Source organism: Suillus subalutaceus (assembly GCF_016647625.1).
Source record: "Suillus subalutaceus strain FC151 chromosome Unknown DFJ58scaffold_16, whole genome shotgun sequence".
Taxonomy (NCBI): domain Eukaryota; kingdom Fungi; phylum Basidiomycota; class Agaricomycetes; order Boletales; family Suillaceae; genus Suillus; species Suillus subalutaceus.
Window position 1 is genome coordinate 146,056 of NW_024540265.1, and position 20,232 is coordinate 166,287.

The 20,232-nt window shown below is 46.5% G+C and overlaps 5 protein-coding genes across 5 annotated transcripts; 2 read left to right on the forward strand and 3 right to left on the reverse strand.

Annotated features, from left to right (window-relative positions):
• Window positions 1–4,084: 4,084 nt before the first annotated feature.
• DFJ58DRAFT_654472 (uncharacterized protein) lies at window positions 4,085–4,887 on the reverse strand (the record flags this gene model as incomplete). The annotated part of the gene is made up of 3 exons (XM_041381794.1): window positions 4,085–4,460; window positions 4,553–4,663; window positions 4,712–4,887. Coding segments are annotated over 3 exons (663 nt in total), but the record flags the coding sequence as incomplete, so codon positions are not given.
• A 2,457-nt stretch (window positions 4,888–7,344) lies between these two features.
• DFJ58DRAFT_714439 (uncharacterized protein) lies at window positions 7,345–8,481 on the reverse strand (the record flags this gene model as incomplete). The annotated part of the gene is made up of 3 exons (XM_041384016.1): window positions 7,345–7,433; window positions 7,767–7,968; window positions 8,017–8,481. 3 exons carry the CDS (start codon window positions 8,479–8,481, stop codon window positions 7,345–7,347), a joined length of 756 nt encoding a protein of 251 aa, XP_041247901.1.
• A 775-nt stretch (window positions 8,482–9,256) lies between these two features.
• On the forward strand, window positions 9,257–11,332 carry DFJ58DRAFT_723879 (uncharacterized protein; the record flags this gene model as incomplete). Its single annotated transcript, XM_041385062.1, has 10 exons — window positions 9,257–9,401; window positions 9,472–9,646; window positions 9,732–9,850; window positions 9,897–9,985; window positions 10,054–10,236; window positions 10,287–10,322; window positions 10,383–10,439; window positions 10,512–10,691; window positions 10,877–11,056; window positions 11,105–11,332. The coding sequence occupies 10 exons, from the start codon at window positions 9,257–9,259 to the stop codon at window positions 11,330–11,332; spliced, it is 1,392 nt and encodes a 463-aa protein (XP_041247902.1).
• Window positions 11,333–13,597: 2,265 nt separating this feature from the next.
• DFJ58DRAFT_698472 (uncharacterized protein) lies at window positions 13,598–14,693 on the forward strand (the record flags this gene model as incomplete). Its single annotated transcript, XM_041383529.1, has 4 exons — window positions 13,598–13,732; window positions 13,787–14,181; window positions 14,235–14,361; window positions 14,412–14,693. The coding sequence occupies 4 exons, from the start codon at window positions 13,598–13,600 to the stop codon at window positions 14,691–14,693; spliced, it is 939 nt and encodes a 312-aa protein (XP_041247903.1).
• A 2,020-nt stretch (window positions 14,694–16,713) lies between these two features.
• On the reverse strand, window positions 16,714–18,746 carry DFJ58DRAFT_714441 (amidase signature domain-containing protein; the record flags this gene model as incomplete). The annotated part of the gene is made up of 7 exons (XM_041384018.1): window positions 16,714–16,989; window positions 17,042–17,400; window positions 17,452–17,513; window positions 17,567–17,654; window positions 17,706–17,778; window positions 17,834–18,662; window positions 18,715–18,746. 7 exons carry the CDS (start codon window positions 18,744–18,746, stop codon window positions 16,714–16,716), a joined length of 1,719 nt encoding a protein of 572 aa, XP_041247904.1.
• Window positions 18,747–20,232: the final 1,486 nt, after the last annotated feature.

The following is a 20,232-nucleotide window of genomic DNA, read 5'->3' on the forward strand; positions in this document are numbered from 1 at the left end:
CGCATTCACCCTGATGATAGATGGAAAGCTGCGTTCACCACTGAATTCGGACTCTATGAGCCGAATGTCATGTTTTTCGGGCTTTGCAATTCCCCGGCCACGTTCCAAGCCTACATGAACCGTACTTTCCAACAGGAAATCAACGAAGGATGGTTAGTAATCTATATGGACGACATCCTCATCTTTTCGGATAACCTGGTTGAACATCACGCTCGTACCCGTCGAATTCTCACGAAGATCCGCGAAGAACGACTCTTCTTGAAACCAGAGAAGTGCACCTTTGACGCGCAAGAAGTTGAATACCTCGGCATGATTATTCGCCCCGGATGTGTAGCTATGGACGTTGCTAAAACTGACGGAATCCGCGATTGGCCAACTCCATCCACTGTTAAGGAAACCAGATCGTTCCTAGGTTTCTGTAACTTTTATCGGAACTTCATCCCTCATTACTCTGATATTGCACGACCCCTTATCGACCTTACAAAGAAAGATAACGTCTTCCTTTGGTCCGCACCGTGTCAAGAGGCATTTCGAACGTTAAAGGAGTGTTTCCTAAAACAGCCTGTCCTTCGTAACCCTGATCCGTCTCGACAATTCGCAGTAGCCACCGATGCATCTCTTGTTGCAACGGGTGCTGTCTTACTACAGACGGACGAGAATGGCATGTATCATCCATGCGGATACCTCTCCCAATCCCTGAACCCCGCTGAAAGAAATTATCAGATCTTTGATCGTGAACTCCTGGCCGTTATTCGTGCACTTCAAGAATGGCGTCATTATTTGGAAGGAAACCCCCATCCAATCATTGTTTTCACCGATCATAAGAACCTCCTTTATTTCCGTACCGCGCAAAAGTTAACCCGTCGCCAAGCCAGATGGCAGCTCCTTCTTTCTTGTTACGATATTGAACTTCACCACGTTCCAGGAACCAAACTGGCTGCACCGGATGCCCTATCACGACGACCTGATCATGCACCCGATACCATTGATAACGAAGACATGACGCTCCTCCCCGATTCCATGTTCATTCGCCTTCTTGACCAAGAGCTCATGACTACTCTTGCGAACCCTGATCCTGATGACACTGATCCCATCTTCCAAGCTGCCTCCGATGCCTTAAATGGCCTTTGCCTTCCTCCCATGAAATCGGCTCTCTCAGATTGGACGATTAAAGATGACGTTCTATTTTACAAAGATCGTGCCTATGTCCGTCCAGCCGGACGCCGCTCTATTTTAGAACGCACCCATGACCACGCTACAGCGGGACATCCCGGCCGCTCTAAAACCGAAGAACTGGTTAAACGCGACTTCTGGTGGCCGTCTATGGGGACCTACATCCGTAAATACGTTGAGGGTTGCGCCCTTTGTCAGCAAATGAAGTCCGATACCCATCCCATGACACCTCCGTTGGTTCCTATCCCTTCTTCGGTCTCTACCCCATTCTCCCAAGTCTCTGTCGACCTCATCACCGATCTTCCCCTATGTAACGGGTTTGACTCTATCATGGTCGTGGTAGACCATGGTCTTACGAAGGGGGTAATTCTCATCCCTTGTACGAAGACTATCACTTCAGAAGGCGTAGCAAAGAAATTCTTCAAATACGTCTACCGCCGCTTCGGGCTCCACGAGAAAGTAATCTCAGATCGAGGCCCACAGTTCGTATCCAAATTCTCTAAAGCTCTTGCAAAACTTTTGAAATACGACATCGCCGCCTCCACCGCTTATCATCCGCAAACAGACGGTCAAACCGAACGTCTGAATCAAGAACTAGAAACCTATCTTCGAATCTATTGCCGTAACAACCCAGAAGAATGGGTTGAACATATCCCTATGTCCGAATTCATTCACAACCATCGCAAACACGACTCTCGCAACGCATCCCCATTCTTCCTCATGATGGGATACGAGCCACGGGCTCTCCCCCATGTACTCCCAGACTCCACTGTCCCCGCCGCAGAAGAGCGACTTCGTCTCCTTCAGAAAATACGAGAAGAAGCTATCTCTTGTCACAATCTTGCAATGCAGCGAATGGCTGCACGATCTTACGGAAAGAAGTACCAACCGTGGAAAGTTGGCGATAAGGTTTGGTTATCTGGGAAGAATCTTATCACGCAGTTACCATCACGAAAACTCGCTCCGAAACGCTACGGCCCCTTTACCATCACCGCAGTACTGTCACCAATCACGTTCACACTCCAGTTACCAAAGCAATGGAAGGTTCACCCCACATTCCATGCTTCCGAATTATCGTCCTATCACGAAACCGAAATCCATGGTCCTAACTTCCCTGATCCTCCACCTGACGTCATTGATAACGAAGAAGAATACGAAGTCGAAGCAATCCTATCGCACAAGGGCACGGGTAAACGAAGACGCTATCTCGTATCCTGGAAAGGATATTCATCTGCCAGTAACGAATGGATTCCCACGGAAAATCTTGACAACGCTTCCGCAATCCTCGCCGCTTATAAGAAAGCTCACCAGTTATAAGAGCGGTCGCGAAAAGATGTCTTTCTCAGAACTCCGCACTCTCCAGATTTGCCTCTTGCAACTTCAAATTCTCGTCCGATACATTGATAATATGTCCGAAACCCTTGCCACATCTCCATCCACTACGTCCGTCACTTTGACTGAAACCATTGAATCGCCAAACTATTTCACCATCCTTGACGACATCGAAACCAACACGCTTTTGAATCCGCCCTCCTTTCTGAGCAATACGCTATCGAGATAGATCGCCTCCTTGCTGAACAAGGGGCCCTCTCTAGCACGCTCCTCATTAACATTATTCGCGCCGCCAATCTCATCAAGCATACCGCAGGCCTTCTCAGTGAAAGCGAGAATGACCAACGCTTCAAGGCCATTTTCCGTCATCTTCATATTCGCATTCGCAACTCTGCGATACGTCTCATGCCTGCCTCTACCAAGGAAGTTGTTAGAGAAGCCATCCATATTGTTACTGAACGAATTGCAACAAACCCAATCGCCAGACCGCCATCTCCTCATGTCGCAGTTCCCATCCCTCCTCCGGTTGAGACATTATCTCCCGTTGAGCATACGCCTGATACTGGCACTCCTTCTGATGTACCGGTCGTACCGTTTGCTCTTACTACTGCCCCGGCGGCAACCACCTCTCGCTCACGCTCCATTCGTCTACGACCCTCCAAACGTGAAATCTCCGTCTCCCCTCCCTCACGCAACAATACCCTACGCTCCAAAACACCATCCCCGCCTCCGCAATCGTCCCCCGTCACCATCGTGAAAACCGAACCCATTGATAACTTCAAATGTTGCTACTGTAAAGAATTCGGTCATCGTCACAAGAATTGCCCAACATATTTCTGCCGCGTATGCTGTAACCTCGCGCCAGGGCATCTTTCGGTCTTTTGTAAAGACCTTAAAGGCGAGAAACCTATCCCATTAGTATGGACGGATGAAGGCTTCTATGAAGCTCTCGCTAAATGGGAGGCTGACAAGGACGCCGCCTTAGAACAGATCTCTATCGAAGAAGATGAGAGAATGTTCGTTCAATGCGCAGGTGATCGTGACAACTATGATGCTTACGATAACTTTGATTGTTGAAATCGGTGACTTCAACGATAACAACGGGGTAATGTTACAGTCAAGTACGCCCCTATTCATTTTCTTTCTCTTACATCATTGTATTACATCACGATCGCATCTTGCCGTCGCTAGATGATCTATTCTTGTTATCTCTGACTCGTCTTATCTCTGACTCGTCTCTATGACTCGTCTCTATGACCTCATCGTACCGGCCCTAAAGTCGTTACCGTTCATTATATAAACTCGCCCTGTACTATGTAGTTCTTTACTTTAATCTTACTAGGTTTTACCTGGAACTTCCTTCGCTTAAAGACCTCCAATCTTAAGTCGTATTGAACGTGATTCAAGTCAAGGACACTCTCCTAGACTTGTCTTAGAAACCATTGAACTTCGGTATACGCCGAAGCCTTGAACCGACCTTGGCCGATTACTCTTATCGAGTAGCCAAACGTCAGAACCATCCTAGTTCGTAACAGCGACCTGTTGTGAGATGAGAGGTGCTAAATATCATTTCAAATGATCACGCACATTTTTGAAGTTCTCGCAAAGCTTCAGAGAGGCAAGAGCCATGAAGCATGCCATGTGCCTCAATTGTTAGCAGCATTTGACCAAGCGCCTTGAACCTGCTAGAGCGGCGCCAGGGTTCTTTTACTGCTTTAATATGTATAGACTCCATTATGGAGGAGCAAAGGCCATTGAGTGCCCCGAAAAGTCGGATCATCAAGATGTAGTGACACATAGAATGCTGGCGGGGAAGAGAAAATGACTTCGTCGCACCGCTTGTCTTGAAGATCTCCTGGTATTGATGGAAATGGTCCAGGGCTTCTTGGACATGTAGAAGGTCGTCTTCAGTGAGAGCCTCATGCTGTACAAGATAACAAAAATCGAGGCACGCGCTAAACGCACGTGTTATATCTTCAGGAACGTGATCTTTGATTGCAGGTATATAGACCTAAATATTTCATGAGTTGACTTGCACAGGATGAACTTACTGCAGCGTACCTTCATTAATGCCTTAGAGTCATTGCCAGTCCACTGCTTGAATCCGCACCCATCTGGAAAGCATCGTAACCCAGCAAGTGGGGCTACTGCTGCTATCCTTTAGTGTCGTCAGTAGTCAATGTTGAACATTCGATAGTTTACATACCTGCAATCGATATCATCCATAATTTTGGCTGCATGGTGAGCACTGTGTGTGATTGTCAAGTACTCTTCCACCCAATCAACTAAGTGGTCCTTGAGAATTCCCTTGATGATTTGGTGCAAAAGATCGGGGGAGAGAAGCTCATGAATATCTGCATGAGCGAAATCATTGGTGAATGGCTAGCAGAGAGAATTTATATAAGGCCTGGTAAATTTAAACAGTATGCAACTTACAATGAAATCACCAATGATGCCGTACTGTCATATCCCATACTCTGGACCTACATCCGATGATGTTCCCACGCCTTCCGGATGCACATCCGGACCTCCATACCCTTATCCATGCCTTCAGTCCTCCAGTCCACTATTGGTTTGATTCTGTCATATCCCGTATTCCGGACCTTCATCCGATGATGTTCCCACGCCTTCTGGACGCCTTCCGGATGCACATCCGGACCTCCATACCCTTATCCATGACTCCATACCCTTATCCATGCCTTTAGTCCTCCAGTCCACTATCGGTTTGGATCCGTACACCTTCATACATCCATGTATCCATACCTTCGGACCTCCGCAGCTAAGCCTGCTTCATCCACCCTTAGTCCTATCGGATCCGAGCTCATTCCATCTCAGACTCTACCTTCCCTAGACTACCAGTCTATATCCATGATCCATATCCTAGTCTCGTCTTCACCTAGATCTCCGGATCCGCTCATCCGATATCCAGATGCCTCATCTGATATCTCTAGACCTCCGGATCCGACCTATACTCATATCCGAAGCCCAAACCTTAAATCAGTGTCTATCTCCTTATGGTAATCCCCTTGACTCCGGACTTCAGTTATCTCTGTTTCTGTCTTGCTTATTGATCCTTGTACTCTGTTCATATCCGAGTTCATTTACTTATGTTCCGTTCATACTTACTAATATGTTTCCACATGCTTGTACATAGCATTTGTGTTCAGCTTACCGATCCTCTCAGATCCCTTCCAGTATATAAAGATCTGTACAACTCCTGTAAAGTTTCCAGAGTTCGAATATCAACATAGACTTGCTCCCTTGCATCTTAGAATTCACTCATTCTTGTCTTGGACTTTGGTCCATCTGAGTTCTGCCTTTCCATCAAGGCCTAGGGATGGATTCCCTAGGCCGGAAATCCGGACCTTCGGATTTGTCCCCTATGTCTCTGTTCTGAAGTCTAGGGATTGATTCCCTAGACCGAAGTTTTGCCTTTCTGTTAAGACCGTACTCAAGTAGTATCGGGTCCGAAGGGCTTCGGCCTCAGCTCGTGCGCTGTGCCCCTGTCCCGAGTCTTGCCCCTTATTTCAGAGAGCTAAAGTATCGCGTCTAGCGAAATGGATAAGTATTGCAATGGATCCGTTAAGACTTCCGGATATCGAACGTATAGAGTAACGGCCAATCCGGATCGGATCCGGACTAGAAACTAACGGGTGAGGACTGTCCGAAGACAGAGGCGGATATGTAGACTATAGGAATCTATCCTAAGTCTCGGAGTAGACAAGAGTAGCGTACTCAAGTCCGGATGGATAACGGAGGGACTCAGAGTCCAGACGGAATGAGTGCAATCTAAGGTGATATTCGAACTGATCTACTACAGCGCATATACAAAGGTTTATATACTACGGATAGCTAACGGAATGATCAATAAGCAAAGGTGCGAGGCTATGTACAAAAGTATAAGCAAAGTCTAAGTGGAGCGTATTGGTAAGTTGGATGGATCACGAATCATGAACCGGGAATGAAGTACAAGTAAAAGCGGATTCGTAAGTGTAGCGGATCAGTAAGCATAGCGGATCAGTAAGCAAAGCGGAAGTAAAGGATAACCGGTATACCGGTGTACAGGAATACCGAAAGGAGATGAACGATAGTTAGAGTTATATGAACAGGAAATGAAATAAGAATCAAAGCGGATCTGTGGACTGGACGATGGATATGTTCATCGGATCTGGATCGGATCTGAGATCCAGATCATCGGATCTGTAACCGGATATATGGTATATGACACTTTCCAGCACTTCCTGTCTTTCCGAGACTTCTGTCTAAAACCCTGTCAACTCCATCTCTACTTAAGTGTAGTCTACCTCTGTTTGTTTATACTCTGGACCTTGTCCGTAGTAGCCTTTCCCCTCCTGTCCTAATCCTGTCCGCTCCTCCGGTCCTCGTAAACCTTCGGACATTGTAACCTTTGGACGACGCAACCTTCGGATGTCTTAACCTTCGGACCTCCGGACGTCCTGTCCTTCAGACCACTCCTTCTATCCTATCCTGTTTTGGACTCTGTCCATTGCAGTCCCTCCTCTATGTGTTTCCATCTAGGGAACTTACCTTGGGAAGTCTTACCTTTGGATCTAATACAGTGGATGAAACTCCTCCGGAGTTTCCTATACTCCTCTGGAAGTTTCTCGCACTCATCCGGAAGTCCTCTAGCACTCTACTAGAGTAGCCAGCCTCCGGAAGTCCTTCAGACTTCGTCAGATTCCATCTGGACTTCATTCTGAAATTAAGGGCATGTACTCGGGTAAGGGGCACAGCACACGAGCTGAGGCCAAGCCCTTCGGATCCATCTACCCTTGAGCTACGGTCTTAACACATACTCGAACCACAGCTGTTTACACGTCAGTTGGTCAACAAGTAACTCTGTGTGTTCTTCACGCCGATGCAGACAAGGCCGACCACTGTCAAGATCTTTGGGATCTGCCAGACACCTATAAAGCATGTACTAAGAAAAAATATAAATAAAACAAATTTTGTCATACCGTGGACACCATCGCTGCATGACACCAGATAGCATTACCTGCTCTGGGTAATCAGCAATGTATGGGCCAATGCCATATATTGTTTGTCGAAAGTGGCCATCCGGAAAGCATGTGATATCAGGAGTTTCCATGAACATTTTCACAGATTCAAAATTTTTTGTAAGGGACCGCTGGAAGAGTTGTCGCCAGAAGTTTCTGTAATGACTGCACCCATTATGTTCTCTTGTGCCTAGACAAACAACGTGGGTTTATGATATGAGATATTGGCGTGTGGGTACTCACTTTTCGGTATAGCAAGAAACCCAACAAGTACTATGCCATTGTGATGTGCACATCGCACACTATTCAAAATATTACCAATCGATAGGTAAAGTGGGTGATACTCCGTGTGTCCAGTAGCAACCAAGACAATTGTCTTGTCACTTCCCATGATCAGTGGCACGAATGTTGAACCATGGGTCTCCGGATTTTGAGCAATAAGATCCTTAATATGATTGTCAGCATGCTATGATTATGACTTGAAAAAATGTACTGCTTGCTTCCATGCCCAATCACCTGACATAATCCAGTACTGTTTGTTGTCAGTGGTGTAGTCACAGTAGGGTGAAACTTCGATTTCCCCATCAAAGTCAGGATTTGCAAGCATGTTGCACACAAGTTCCAGTGGGTCTCTACACCACACGTCATATTTGGTGGTCATCCACGGCGGTATATTGTCTTGTGGTTTGATGCCGTTGTAGCACATCATGAAGCTCTTCCAGGGGACATCACCTACCGGGGTCGCATTGATGGCTGCATGCATGTCCTTGTGGTTTGCAAAGGGAGGAGCATCATCGTGCCTGATGAGGGTTGCAGCCCATAAGTCGAGGAGCGTGTCAATTTGCTTTGTGGACATTTGGTTCTGCATGAAGAGGAATTCTGCTGTCTTAAATTCGACTCTGTTTTGATAAGGTGTCCAGTCGGTTGGTGGGGCATCCATAAGCGGCAAGGGAGGCATATCTTGCTCAATAAATGCACCATCAGCGTCACATTTAAGCCCTGAGTTGTGATAAAAACCAGTTCAATTAGATAGCAAGGAAGGACTCGATAAAAGACACCTACCTGTGAGATGTGGATGGAACACACGGAGCAAGCGTCCCGTGTCCACCCAAGTACCTTCTTTGGGTACAAATCCTGGATTCTCCTGCTCATCCTCTGCACCATGATGAAAATGATCATCATTTTCCCTTGCTGTAGTTGGAGATCGTGCCCTTGGAGCTATGAAGCCAGGACCTGGGACAGTTTGGTTGATCTGCGGGAGTACTGAATGCTTCATGTGATTGTGCTTCGTCAGACCAGACTTGTTTTTGAATATACGGTTGCAGCCTGGAGCCTGACAAACAAGCCTGATCGTCCTTGGGGCCATGTTGGGCAGTGGATAAGGTGGCAGCAAAGTACTGGGGAGTGATGCAGAGTTTGAGCTGCATTAAGTGCATGAATTGTACACTATTACATGTTTAAATAAAAAGCCTCACTGTTTTTGCCTCTTTCTCTACCACCCCACATTTGATATCCACCTACTGTCGATGTTTTCTTCTATTCAAATGCCTCGAGTCACAACATGCCCCAGCAATGCTAATAAGCACCCAGGACAAATTGTCCTTGACGCAAATTGAGTACAATGTCCCAGGAAAGTGGTCGTGGCTGAAAAAAGTCAGAAAGCAGCAGTGAAAGTAGCTAAGGCTGCTGCATTGGACAGTACTCACAAGCAGATTGCTGCTAAGGAGGATGCCATGGCTGTTGAGCAGAGTGCCCAGCTTGCTGGCCCTGGACCGCTCATTAGACCGAAGCCTTGCCCACTATCGAAGAAGACTAAACCCTTAGTGTCGTCCCTGGACTCGGAAAATGCAGCGGCAACTATGCCGGGCCCTAAAACATGTAAGCAAGCGATTCACGGCAATCCAAAATACTATTGCAAGGACTTACCATTAAAATTTGACTGATATAGCTGGCAGTGCAAACACAACTCAAAATGCTGTGAACACGGGGAAGAACAAGTATCAAGATTTGAAGACCACCTTTAAGGACGGTGTCAAAGCGAATCGAAAGGTTTCTAACACTGGTGTATCCACTTTAAGTCAGACATGTGTGGGAAGCACTGATGGGAAAATCAAAAGAACGTTGTAAGTTCCTATTTCGAACAACGATGCTGCTTCTATCAGAACTCACCTTGTATTATTTTGATATTATTTGTTCGCTGACCCATAGCACATCCGAGTCTTCCGCACCATGTTCAGAGGAAGTGGGAGTAACGAAGTGGGTGAAAAATGTGGCGTCCAAGTCCCAACTGCAGCCCTCTGCGCCACCAAGTACACGAAGCGCTCAGGGTATGGATTAACTTGTGTTTCTGAGCAAGGCTAATAGTATTGTCAGCGGTCTCGAACAACAACTCGGAGTGGACAGAAGATGTTGATGAACCTGAGACATTTGACGAGCAAATGGTTAAAAATCGGGCTGGGAAAGTGAGTGAAATTGCACCTTCATGGGTAGTATACTGGAATGAAGGCAGGATGTTGTGCATATGTTTCAGACTGCTAAAGATGCGTCCAGGGGAAAGAAGTGTGCCTTTTCTGACTTGTTGGAGGAAGAAGAAGAATGTGAAGTCCGAGATGATCCAGATGCTGATGAAGGCCCTAATGTCAATGATCCAGTAGAAGATGTGGACAATGATGTCGAGATGGTAGATCAGCAACTGCCTGAGGTTGGTACCAAGGTAAGGATCAGATAACGCAACTGGTGAATCACTTACCACAAATCTACTAGGCCAACAAAGCAGTGAAAACTCGGCTCACAACCTCTGTATGCAGAATTTTCAATTTACTGACATAGCGCGAGAGAGCTGACAAATTCCTTCGACAGATGTCAGTTGATATTGTTGAGTCAGATGACTCGAAGCCTGTCAAAACTGAAAGTGCAGTCAACCGATGAAAGACGATAAGCCTCAAGAAAGAAAAACCCAAGAACACTCACTTACCCAGCGATGCTCAGAATGGAAAATGGCATTCTAAATTCCTTCCAGCAGTAATGTACTGGGTTGGAAACTCTAACTATCCTTGGACCATCCCCGATGACAAACTTTCAGACGTCTGCTATGATATTTTCAGCGTAGTGTACAATGGTGCACCCGGAGAATTTGAGGCCGACAGCTGGAGTGGTGGGTTTCATGTGGTGAGTAAAATATTATTTCGTATTCAAGTCAGTAAACTACATTTCAGCAGGTTTGTCAAAGGATTTCAGAGTGGAGGGGAGTCTTTGGCTCCACTGCCATCAGTGTCCTGGTGATGTTTTTTGCTTCGAATGACGACTTCCAGGCTCCCGAGGCATGAAAGGAATATGCTGAATATCAGCTCAAGGACTCGCGCTGCGTGTATGAAGACCCGGACAATGAGGACTCACCTGGAGCCTTTCTGTCTGAATTCATCTTGCGTGTTTTTTCCACCCACCTTAATGCTATGCAAGGATATGAGAAAATTGACATAATTGACTGTGGCTTACCTGGACACCAAGCTGCGCTTGCACTGGCAACTGCAGCTGTAAGTTTTTCGCTGCTTCTGTAAGACTTAATCACTTCTCATTTGCAGGCCGAGCGCACACTTATTTTGGCTCGGGACAATCTTATACTACTGGACGACACTTCGGACAATGACAAGAAACTGCACAAGATCGCATTGACGCTTAATCAAGCCACGAACAAGATGAGCAATACCGGTACTGCATTTTCATCGGGCAACTGGGAGATGGACACCATTGCTTACATGGAACGAATTGATGAACTATCCCTTGGACGCATCCTGGAGATTGTTGCGTGATCCCAACCATTCCTAAAGCGCGCACACCGCAGGGGTCAGGATGACAGTGCCGATGGTGACACTCAAGCTCCCGTGAATCCGCGCTCACGTATCTGCATCTGTAATGTTTTTCTGTCTCTTAGTACTTTTCTCAATCTGACACCGATATCCTACTACAGAACTCATATGTCCACCTCCCTACCTTCAGTCTCATCTATTTGCACAGCTGCCACTCGCACTATTATGCATTTTTCGACATTTTTTGGACCTGCTGCCTTAATATCATCTGCTCCTTTTTGTCCTTTGACTCGTCGACCTCCTTATTTCCCCTTAGCCTACCTTTTTTGTATCTCACTCCATGTCTCAAATAATAGTGCCTTTTTTGATCTAACCACCTTGAGAATCATGACCTCCTTATTCTAAGGAGGTTTAAGGAGATTTTTAAGGAGATGGACCTCCTTATTTTCCTTATTTTAAGTGTGAACGAGTTTCTTGAAATTGTCTTATTACGCAGATTAAGGTATACAAGGAAACATTAAGGGATGAAAAGGAACCTCGGGATTTGCTGATGTCTCGCATCTCAAACTTAAGTGGGCGATGTCATTGTAAGTGGGCGATGATTCAGCCGTGAGTGGGCGATCGTCGGGCGATTAGTTTTATTTGGAGATAAAACTTGATGATTTCTTTTCACGTTTTATTGTCAGGGGGTATTTCGAATTTTAACGCCCATCTAAGCGACGGTCTAAACTTCATACATGAGCAGGCATTCAGTCACGTGCGATAGTTGAAGTTTTTTCGAGTCTTAAATGTGAAGTTTCATTTCGAAGTTTATGCCAGCATTAAAGATATATTTATATTTCTTATTATCATTGACATCCAGACAGTAACAAAATGTTCGCTGATACTTTATATTTCTCTTGTCGTGCAAGATCTCTTTAATATTTAAAATTTTACATCCGCCTAGACGACAACCTAAATATTAAGTATTATCTTAACATTTCGCACAACATTCAAACTAGTCTTAAATATTGGAATCCCCGATGTGGAAGTTCAGTCCCATTCTAGTGGTACAAGGTTGCCGCTGGCGAAGCTCGGCCTTTATCTAGTTGAATTGTTTTGTTCAGTATGAATAAGATAAGAAGCTCGTACTAGGAGGTTGTAGAGGTTTCGCACGAACAGTACACGTGATCGGCATCTGGGACTTATGCTGCGGTCGGCGAAGTCGGGAACTGGCACATCCGCGGCCTTAAAACGAGGGGTACCCGCTCGGGAAATGCCAAACATGAGGGGAGGAGGGTCTGTGAGGGCCTTAACGGCGTAAGGTGGCCTCTTGTACATTTTTCCCAAGCGGGTACCCCTTGCCTTAAAACTAACATAATACAAAATTCCAACTTCCGTGACAACAAACCATCTCCCAAAAACAAATCCGCGAGACAGGCAACCAGACCGATTAACACCGCTTTGCATCATAGGAATCCGAATACAAGCCAAAATGTTCGAATGCGAGTGCTGCATAGCACACGAATACCTGAGACTTGTCTGTCGGTATTGCCTTCGGGTAGTCCCATCATGATTGTTGAGTACAATGTTCTTGCTTCTCGAATACTGTTCAATCTTTCAAGTAAGCAGGGAGCAACCGCTCTTGCTCACCAACAGATCGATGAATTAATGCCCGTCCACATGGATTCCAAGCGCGGTTGTAACTTAGCTAAGACTGTCGTCCCTTAACTGTTATGCCAAAAGGCAGTAATACTAAAAGCTTATTTTTCAGTATCGCAGACAGTATTTATGTAGATTATGTGAACTCTACAGCGGTCTAGAGGCAGTGTGACAACTGGCCAGCCAGATAAAGCCTAGACTTGCTGATAGTTCCGCAACTGCTGTAGGACACCGTCTGTAGTACAACCCGAGCCGGACTATGGAACTTTTTGTGCGACTTTTCGCACAGCCTTTGACTCGGCCCACAGATATCGGGAGCCTAAGCCACCGCCATCAGTGAATTCAAACGTCCTCCATATCGTAACCACGACGATTTTGGAGATACATAATTTTGCCAGACATAACCATTTATACATCAATGGTAGGCAAGGAATTGAAAGCCGGGGGTGCAGCACGCTGAAAAAACACAGGTTTGAAATTTGAACGTTGATTCTAACCTCGCACCAATAAGATGACTTGGATTGATCAGTGCCAATCTCGCGAGTGAGTCAGTACGGACAGCGGTTGCACCAGTATAAAGAACGGGGGAGAGTATCATTTACCTTCTCTTCAATAGTATCAATCAATATGTCAATCCTCACAATTTCGAAGCTTGCAGATGAACTCTTTCTGCAACCCATCGTAATATCCCTGAACAGCTTGGCCCTGTCAACACTTATGTCCTATGTCATGTCCGTCAATGGAAGCATCGACTGGAGACCGGTACGTTCATTAATTTGATACCAAATAATGTCGTTGATGCGATTGTCTTCGCAGATAACCATCTGTGTCACCTCAGATATCCTTGCCATAGGTGCTGACCATCTTAAAGATAAAGAAGAGGAATTTTCGTCGGATCGCAATGACGCCAACGACCCACGCCTCACCTCTTGGTTTATATATGCACGAACCTTCCTCACAGCCAGCGCTGTGCTCCTTGCATTGGCCCTATCTCAGTGTCCAATTTCGACGCACCTCACCACGGCATCGTTCGTCGTTCCTGCCTTGCTCTGGACCACTCCGATTAGTTTCAAGAAGTTTTGGCTGATCACGAGGCGTCTCCTCGGGAGGTTTGGCGGAGACGAGCATCGGCCTGCTACTACATCTGCGCCTGTCCTGGTCATTAAACGCATCCCTGGCATGAAATCCATTTTTAATGGCATCATTCGAGGGTACGTCTGCGTGTTTGCCTTGAATGACGCACGTGTAAACCAATGCTCCTCAGATGTGGCATCTACACTGTTGTCTTCTCCGTGTTGTCAGGATCGGGCAATCTGACTAACACGCTGCCACCTCCGTGGAGTATTGTTCAACTAATAGTCTGGTCAACCGTCAACCGCTCATGCCACGCAGTAAGTAGATGGTATATGACCATAATATTTGACCCAGATCATGTCTATAGACCATGACTGATGTCCGTGATTTCGAAGACGATATGAAGGCCGGCGTCCCCACTATACCCGTCCTTCTCGGTTCCATACTCAAAACGAAGGTTATATTAACGACTTGTCATATGTTGGTTATGTTGGCCTTTATCGAAAACACGTACATTATGGGAAGCTGTCTATTTGCCGTAGCTCTGGTGTGGATGCTCGGCAAAAACTCTCCGAAAAAGGCGTTCTTGTTTAGTTCTCATTCGCAGTCCTTGTTTATTATCTGGTATTTGTTGACGAGGCATATTTAGATCCTGCCGACAGTATCTTCTGCGATAATAAATATCTTATATAGTAACCTATCGAAGGACATTCGTAGTCAGTGACGTAACTTGTATCCTTATTTATTGTTATCTCACCCTATATCATTGAGGCCGAGGGATGTTCAATTCTAAAAAGTCAATATCAATGTCAATATTAATGTCGACTTGACCTTACGGCCGTCCTCAGGCAGCGGACCCTAAACCTAATTTCCTGATTTGGCTACTACCACGTTGGCTAAACAGGCCTTCATGTTCTGCACCCTCAACGTTAGAAGAATATCCTCGCCCTAATCCTTTGATATTCTATGTCTCATTAGTACTGGGACTTCGTGTGACTACTGCATGCAAAATAACTTACACCACTCAAAACTTGCCCGAGCAAAACAGACGCCTAGTAAACTATGTACATCATGGATGCTGATGCCTTTTGTGTACTGAATATGTCCTTTGTGCGGCACTGTTCTGCAGTCTACGAGGCCCCGTACACCGTCTAGGTTGGATCAATTCCGTTGTTCCAAGCTACTGCCAAGGACAAGTCACCATCCCATTTCAAGTTACACCATTTTCATTCTTTTCGATACCTTCTTCACCCGTGTCGGTTGTTTGAGGACCCCCGGCCTGCGTTGTATGACTTTTGAACTGTTTTTTTGCACTTATATCTGACAGTTAATTCCTTCTTCAGGTGTTGCGAACCCATGGTGTTTTTGAAGAAGAGTCCCTGCATGTGTGCGCATGTTCTTGATATCGCTACTTGTCCACCCCATGATGATGACCATGAAGCCCTCTGTTTCATGATCCTTTGTTTTGTACTACCTCCAGTGTCATTCTGCTGTGTTCGCAAATGGTACCAGTTTTTGTAAGTGGTTGCAGTTGTTGCTCGTGAATCGTGGCTGGATGTTACTGATGCTCTCAGCGTGCTTGTCGTATTTCTGTGTCTAAAGTTATCGTTCGAGTGGATAACATGTCAAGACTTTTGTCGAGCTCGATTTGAGGCGGCAACCTACGTGCTTTGCATGGTCTTCCAACATTTGGACTTGCAAGAAAGGGATATCTCTTCGGGTATGGTATGCATTCTCACCACTGTCGATGATGATCCTGCGTGGCTTTCGCACCTGCCTTCAAGCTATCAGGATAACTTCAATTCATTATCAACCCCTCAGAGCCCGCTGAGCCCTCCGTCATTGTTGTCGTCTGCCTGACAGACTACCTACCAGTAGATGGAAACTAACATATGCCTACAGAGCTGTGCACAGTGAAGGACATCGTGGATATCAAGACCACTTGTATAACCGCAGTGACCACCGCACATCCTTTCCAAGATGACCTGCAAATGACCTGAGAGAAAATTAGACAACTACAAGACCGTCATATTACCTGTCCAAGGGCGAATTCACTCAGATGCGATGAGAAAGGGGCCATGGTAACGAAGCTTAAGGAATTACCCTTCCATCGGGGAGTGGCCTGCCCACTCCATGGCTGCGCGAGAGGCATTTAATAGAGACGCCCGATGACACTCGTCATGATTATGCAGCTCCAATCGTCGCATATAATTGCGCCAGTAAAATTACTCCACCTCATGCATACCAGGAACATCTCCAAGGTGCACTAACATAGATCTGGTTCCACCTCAGTCACCACGTACTTGGAGTATACATTGCAGATACTATCGGGTACTGTGGCCGAAGCAGGCACTGGCAGAGCGTGTCCCTTGACAATGACACCTGCCACAGCGGGAGCCATCAACAGATGCCAGGTCCTGTGTCTTGTGTCAATGAGCGAAAGGGAGGAAACAGTGTGACAAGTCAAAGGGAAAAGGCAGGGTACAATGATTGTGTATGAAAACTGCGCAGGTCGAGGACTTGGATTCAGCCTCGCATATAAACCAGACTGTCTAAGGAAAGAGATCCGAGGGAGTTACGGCTGGCCGCCGCTATGATGACAATACATAAATATACATAGCGTACAGTATATCACATAAATTTAGCGATGTCCAAACTCCAAAGTCACCCTAAAATTCCCGGGGAATGAACTTGCGATCAGATCCCTCAAGAGCGTCTTCAACGATCTTCATCCCCTGCAAGACTTTCTCTTCCTCAAAACGCCTGCCGACGACTTGCACGCCAAGGGGCAGTCCGTGCATTTTATCAGCATCATAAACAGAGTATGCTCCCTTAGAAATCAACCCCATGTTCTTGTAGTCGGCACTCTTCATGAAGTCCTTCGGTAGCGCGTCCGAGTCGCGGTTAACAAAAGTTACTGGGAGAACACCAGCAACATAGTCCAGCTATTCGCCATTGAGTTCACGATCATAATACGACAGTGAAAATAAAGCTCACGATATTGAAAATCATCATGTAGGAAGCTGACACTAGAGTCACCTTCTCCGCGGTTCCAGCAGGGATGGCGGGTAATGCGTGTGGAACCGTCAGCAAAAAGTCGAACCCTTCATCTTCCCATACTTGGTGCCACTTTTCTCTGTACTCATCTCGGGAGACGACAAGCGCACGTTCCTCAGCTGGGGATTTGAGGTGAAGCGTCTCGAGCATCGATGCCCAGACCTCATCACCAGTAGATTTCCGCGTGATCATCGCCAGGAACTTCTTGAGCCAAAGGGGCATCCCCAATAAAGACTTGACAGCAACCATCACGGGATCGATTTTCTCGTCCTTACGCAAAGGATTGAAGAAACCAGCCCCTAAGAAGAGTTCGGTATATGTGGCTCACAGTACAATAAAGGGTCGCTCACCTCCATCTCCAAAACATAACTGTAATCCGACGTTAAGACCTTCTGGGATGCTAGGAGGTGAACTGGGTGATGCTATTGGTCAGCAAAACTCAAGATTAAAGCGGCTCGAACGCACAAGTCAACCACTTCATGGCCTTGCTTCTCCAATGCATCACAGGCCCATTCCAAAGCACGACGGCAAGCAGGAGAAGGAGCAATAATGCCTAGGTACATGAGGAACGAATGTAAAAAACAGCAGCGTGAAAGGGGCTGACCATCTTTCCAAACAACTCCAAATTTCAGCTTCGTCTTTTGAAGATCTATGGGTCGCCAGGGTAATGGAACACACTGCAGTCAACGATCATCAGGTCTTGTAGATGCTGAAAATGAGAACTTAGCGAACCGTGTTGTCATATTCCCATGGCCGCATCTCTACAACACGCTTCCAAAATTCTTCTAGGTCTTCTAGTCTTCGAGACATCGGAGCGGATATAGTAGCCACTGATTCTAGTCCAGGTATAGGGGAATGCGTGCCCTGGGACGGAAAGCGTCCTATCGAAGACCTCATAGCATAGATTCCACAAAAATGGGCGGGTATCCTTATGCTACCACCAAGGTCTGTGCCGATGTCGATGACACTCCCTCTGCACGCAAGAAGTGCGCCCCCACCACCACTCGAAGCGCCACTGGAGTACTTCTCGTTATACGGATTACTCGTTCGCCCAAAAAGATCCGATGACGTCTCCAGTCCGAGAAGACCGGGAGGTACGGTAGTCCTCACATGAGTGATTGCTCCTGCATCATGAAGAAGTCGGACAATGGCTGCGGACGATGAAACGGGATGATTGACTTTAGAAGAATAGCCTACGGTGGTGTCGTAGCCTTCGATATCGATACATTCTTTGATGCTGACAAGGACACCAGAGAGGGGTTTCGAACGTTCTTCGGGAATATCTGTGCAGGCTGAACCAGATGGAGAAGCTGAATCTTTCGGGACCAGAGCCTCTTGAATCATGACCCCAGATAGGCAATTAGTGGTCCTCTGCGCTGAGACCACTTTCTTCCCATAAGCATTCAAAATGCTCGCCGTCGACAGTGAACCCTCGGTATGGCGTCGGACTAGTTCACTTAGGGACAAGTCAAGCACCTTATTATCGGTCTCTGTGCATGTCTCGAAGAACGATGAGGGTAGCTCATCCAATTTCCTCTGTCGTTCCACTTGTTTGGCGGCGCTGACAGATTCACGGGTAAGTTTGTAAACACAGGGAACAACTGGATGCACACCAGTCACGTCGATGCTGGGACCGGAAGAACATGTTAAAGAAGTGGGAGATTGAGGGACCAAACCGACCATGTATAAGACACTGCCTCTTTAAAAGCTTTCGGAACTTCCAGTGTAGATCCTAAGTAATTTACTAGCCATGATTTGGGGATGCCTGCGACCGGAAGGTATGCCATAATTGAAAAAACGGAGATATCAAATATCTCAGATCGAAAGATATTAGAAATTTGATCAAACCCAAGTTATAGTTGGGATGTCCTCCGACAGCGCCAGCCCAAAGGAGACGTTGAAATGCATCTTCCAGAACAGAGCAAAATTTGGAATTAGAACGCCAAACCCCCAGCCTGCTAAATGGTCCAGATGAAGGTTACTGAGGACAGGAGAGTACAGGGCATTTGCTGGCAGTTCGGTTCACGACACATCTTGGGATGACGCGTTTCGTTGCAAAAGGTGCCCAGTCCGAATCAGGTAAACCTGGTAGACCGGTGATCGGAATCATCATGTCTCCCAAAAGAGCCAAAATCAGGACCTAAGTACTGTGCCTCGGACCCGGCATTCACGTCATAGATTGGCATGTCCCTCGGTAACGCCGCAAGCGGTTCTGACTCGGGTCACAGCGCTGAATAGTTGCAGGACCCCAGCTGCTGTGTTTGCTTCTGTGCGGACTGTCGGACAACTGTCGGACATGCTTTGTCGTCAGAGGTTTCCCAAACAGTATCGCCGTATCGACCTAGATCGGAGTGTGTGACAACAATTTGCCATACTGCTACCGTCTGAGGTTGTACATAAGTACAACAAAAAGCTTCCCTTTCAAAGGCGCACAGCTTGCCTCGATCGCACCAAGTGCTAACGTTCTAGCCAACTTTCTGAAACGAGCGTTATTTTCTTCGGAATGTCTTTGAACAAGCGTTTCGAAAAAGATAACATACTAAGGAAGAGCAAAATACTTTGTATGTTAGTCAACCGAATGAACATCTTGGTACCAACGAATATGTTCACGGAGGATCGAGTGCTAGTGCAAATATGTAATCAATATTGTAAGTCGTAATGCCGCTGTTGCAGGATGTTAGATTGTCTGCGAGTCACCGAGACAGCAATTAGCACTTACAGTGATCTGCAAGACGTGGCACAGCCGCGATGAGGTGCTTGCAGTTTTGCTCAGTCACTAATCCACGGTGAAAATGAACAGCAGAGGCCCAAGCCGCAGCTCCGCTATCATGACCCTGGGATGGAATGTGCATTCGTAGTTCTCCAGCGTTCAGTCCGCGAATGGCAGCCACGTCGCATACTGTACATGAATATTAATATTTCCCTGGATTGCGTATCGACGCCATTTTCATTTCAATTGAGTGTACACCTGGCAAATTGATGAGCTAAGAATACAAGTTATACCTCAATCCAGATCCCACCGTCATCGTGTTCATGGCCGAATTGATGATCGTTCCGTTGGCTCCAGCGGTCGCCTCCGGAGTCATGTCCATATAAGATTCCTGAATGTGAATAGCGTTCAGCAGACGAGT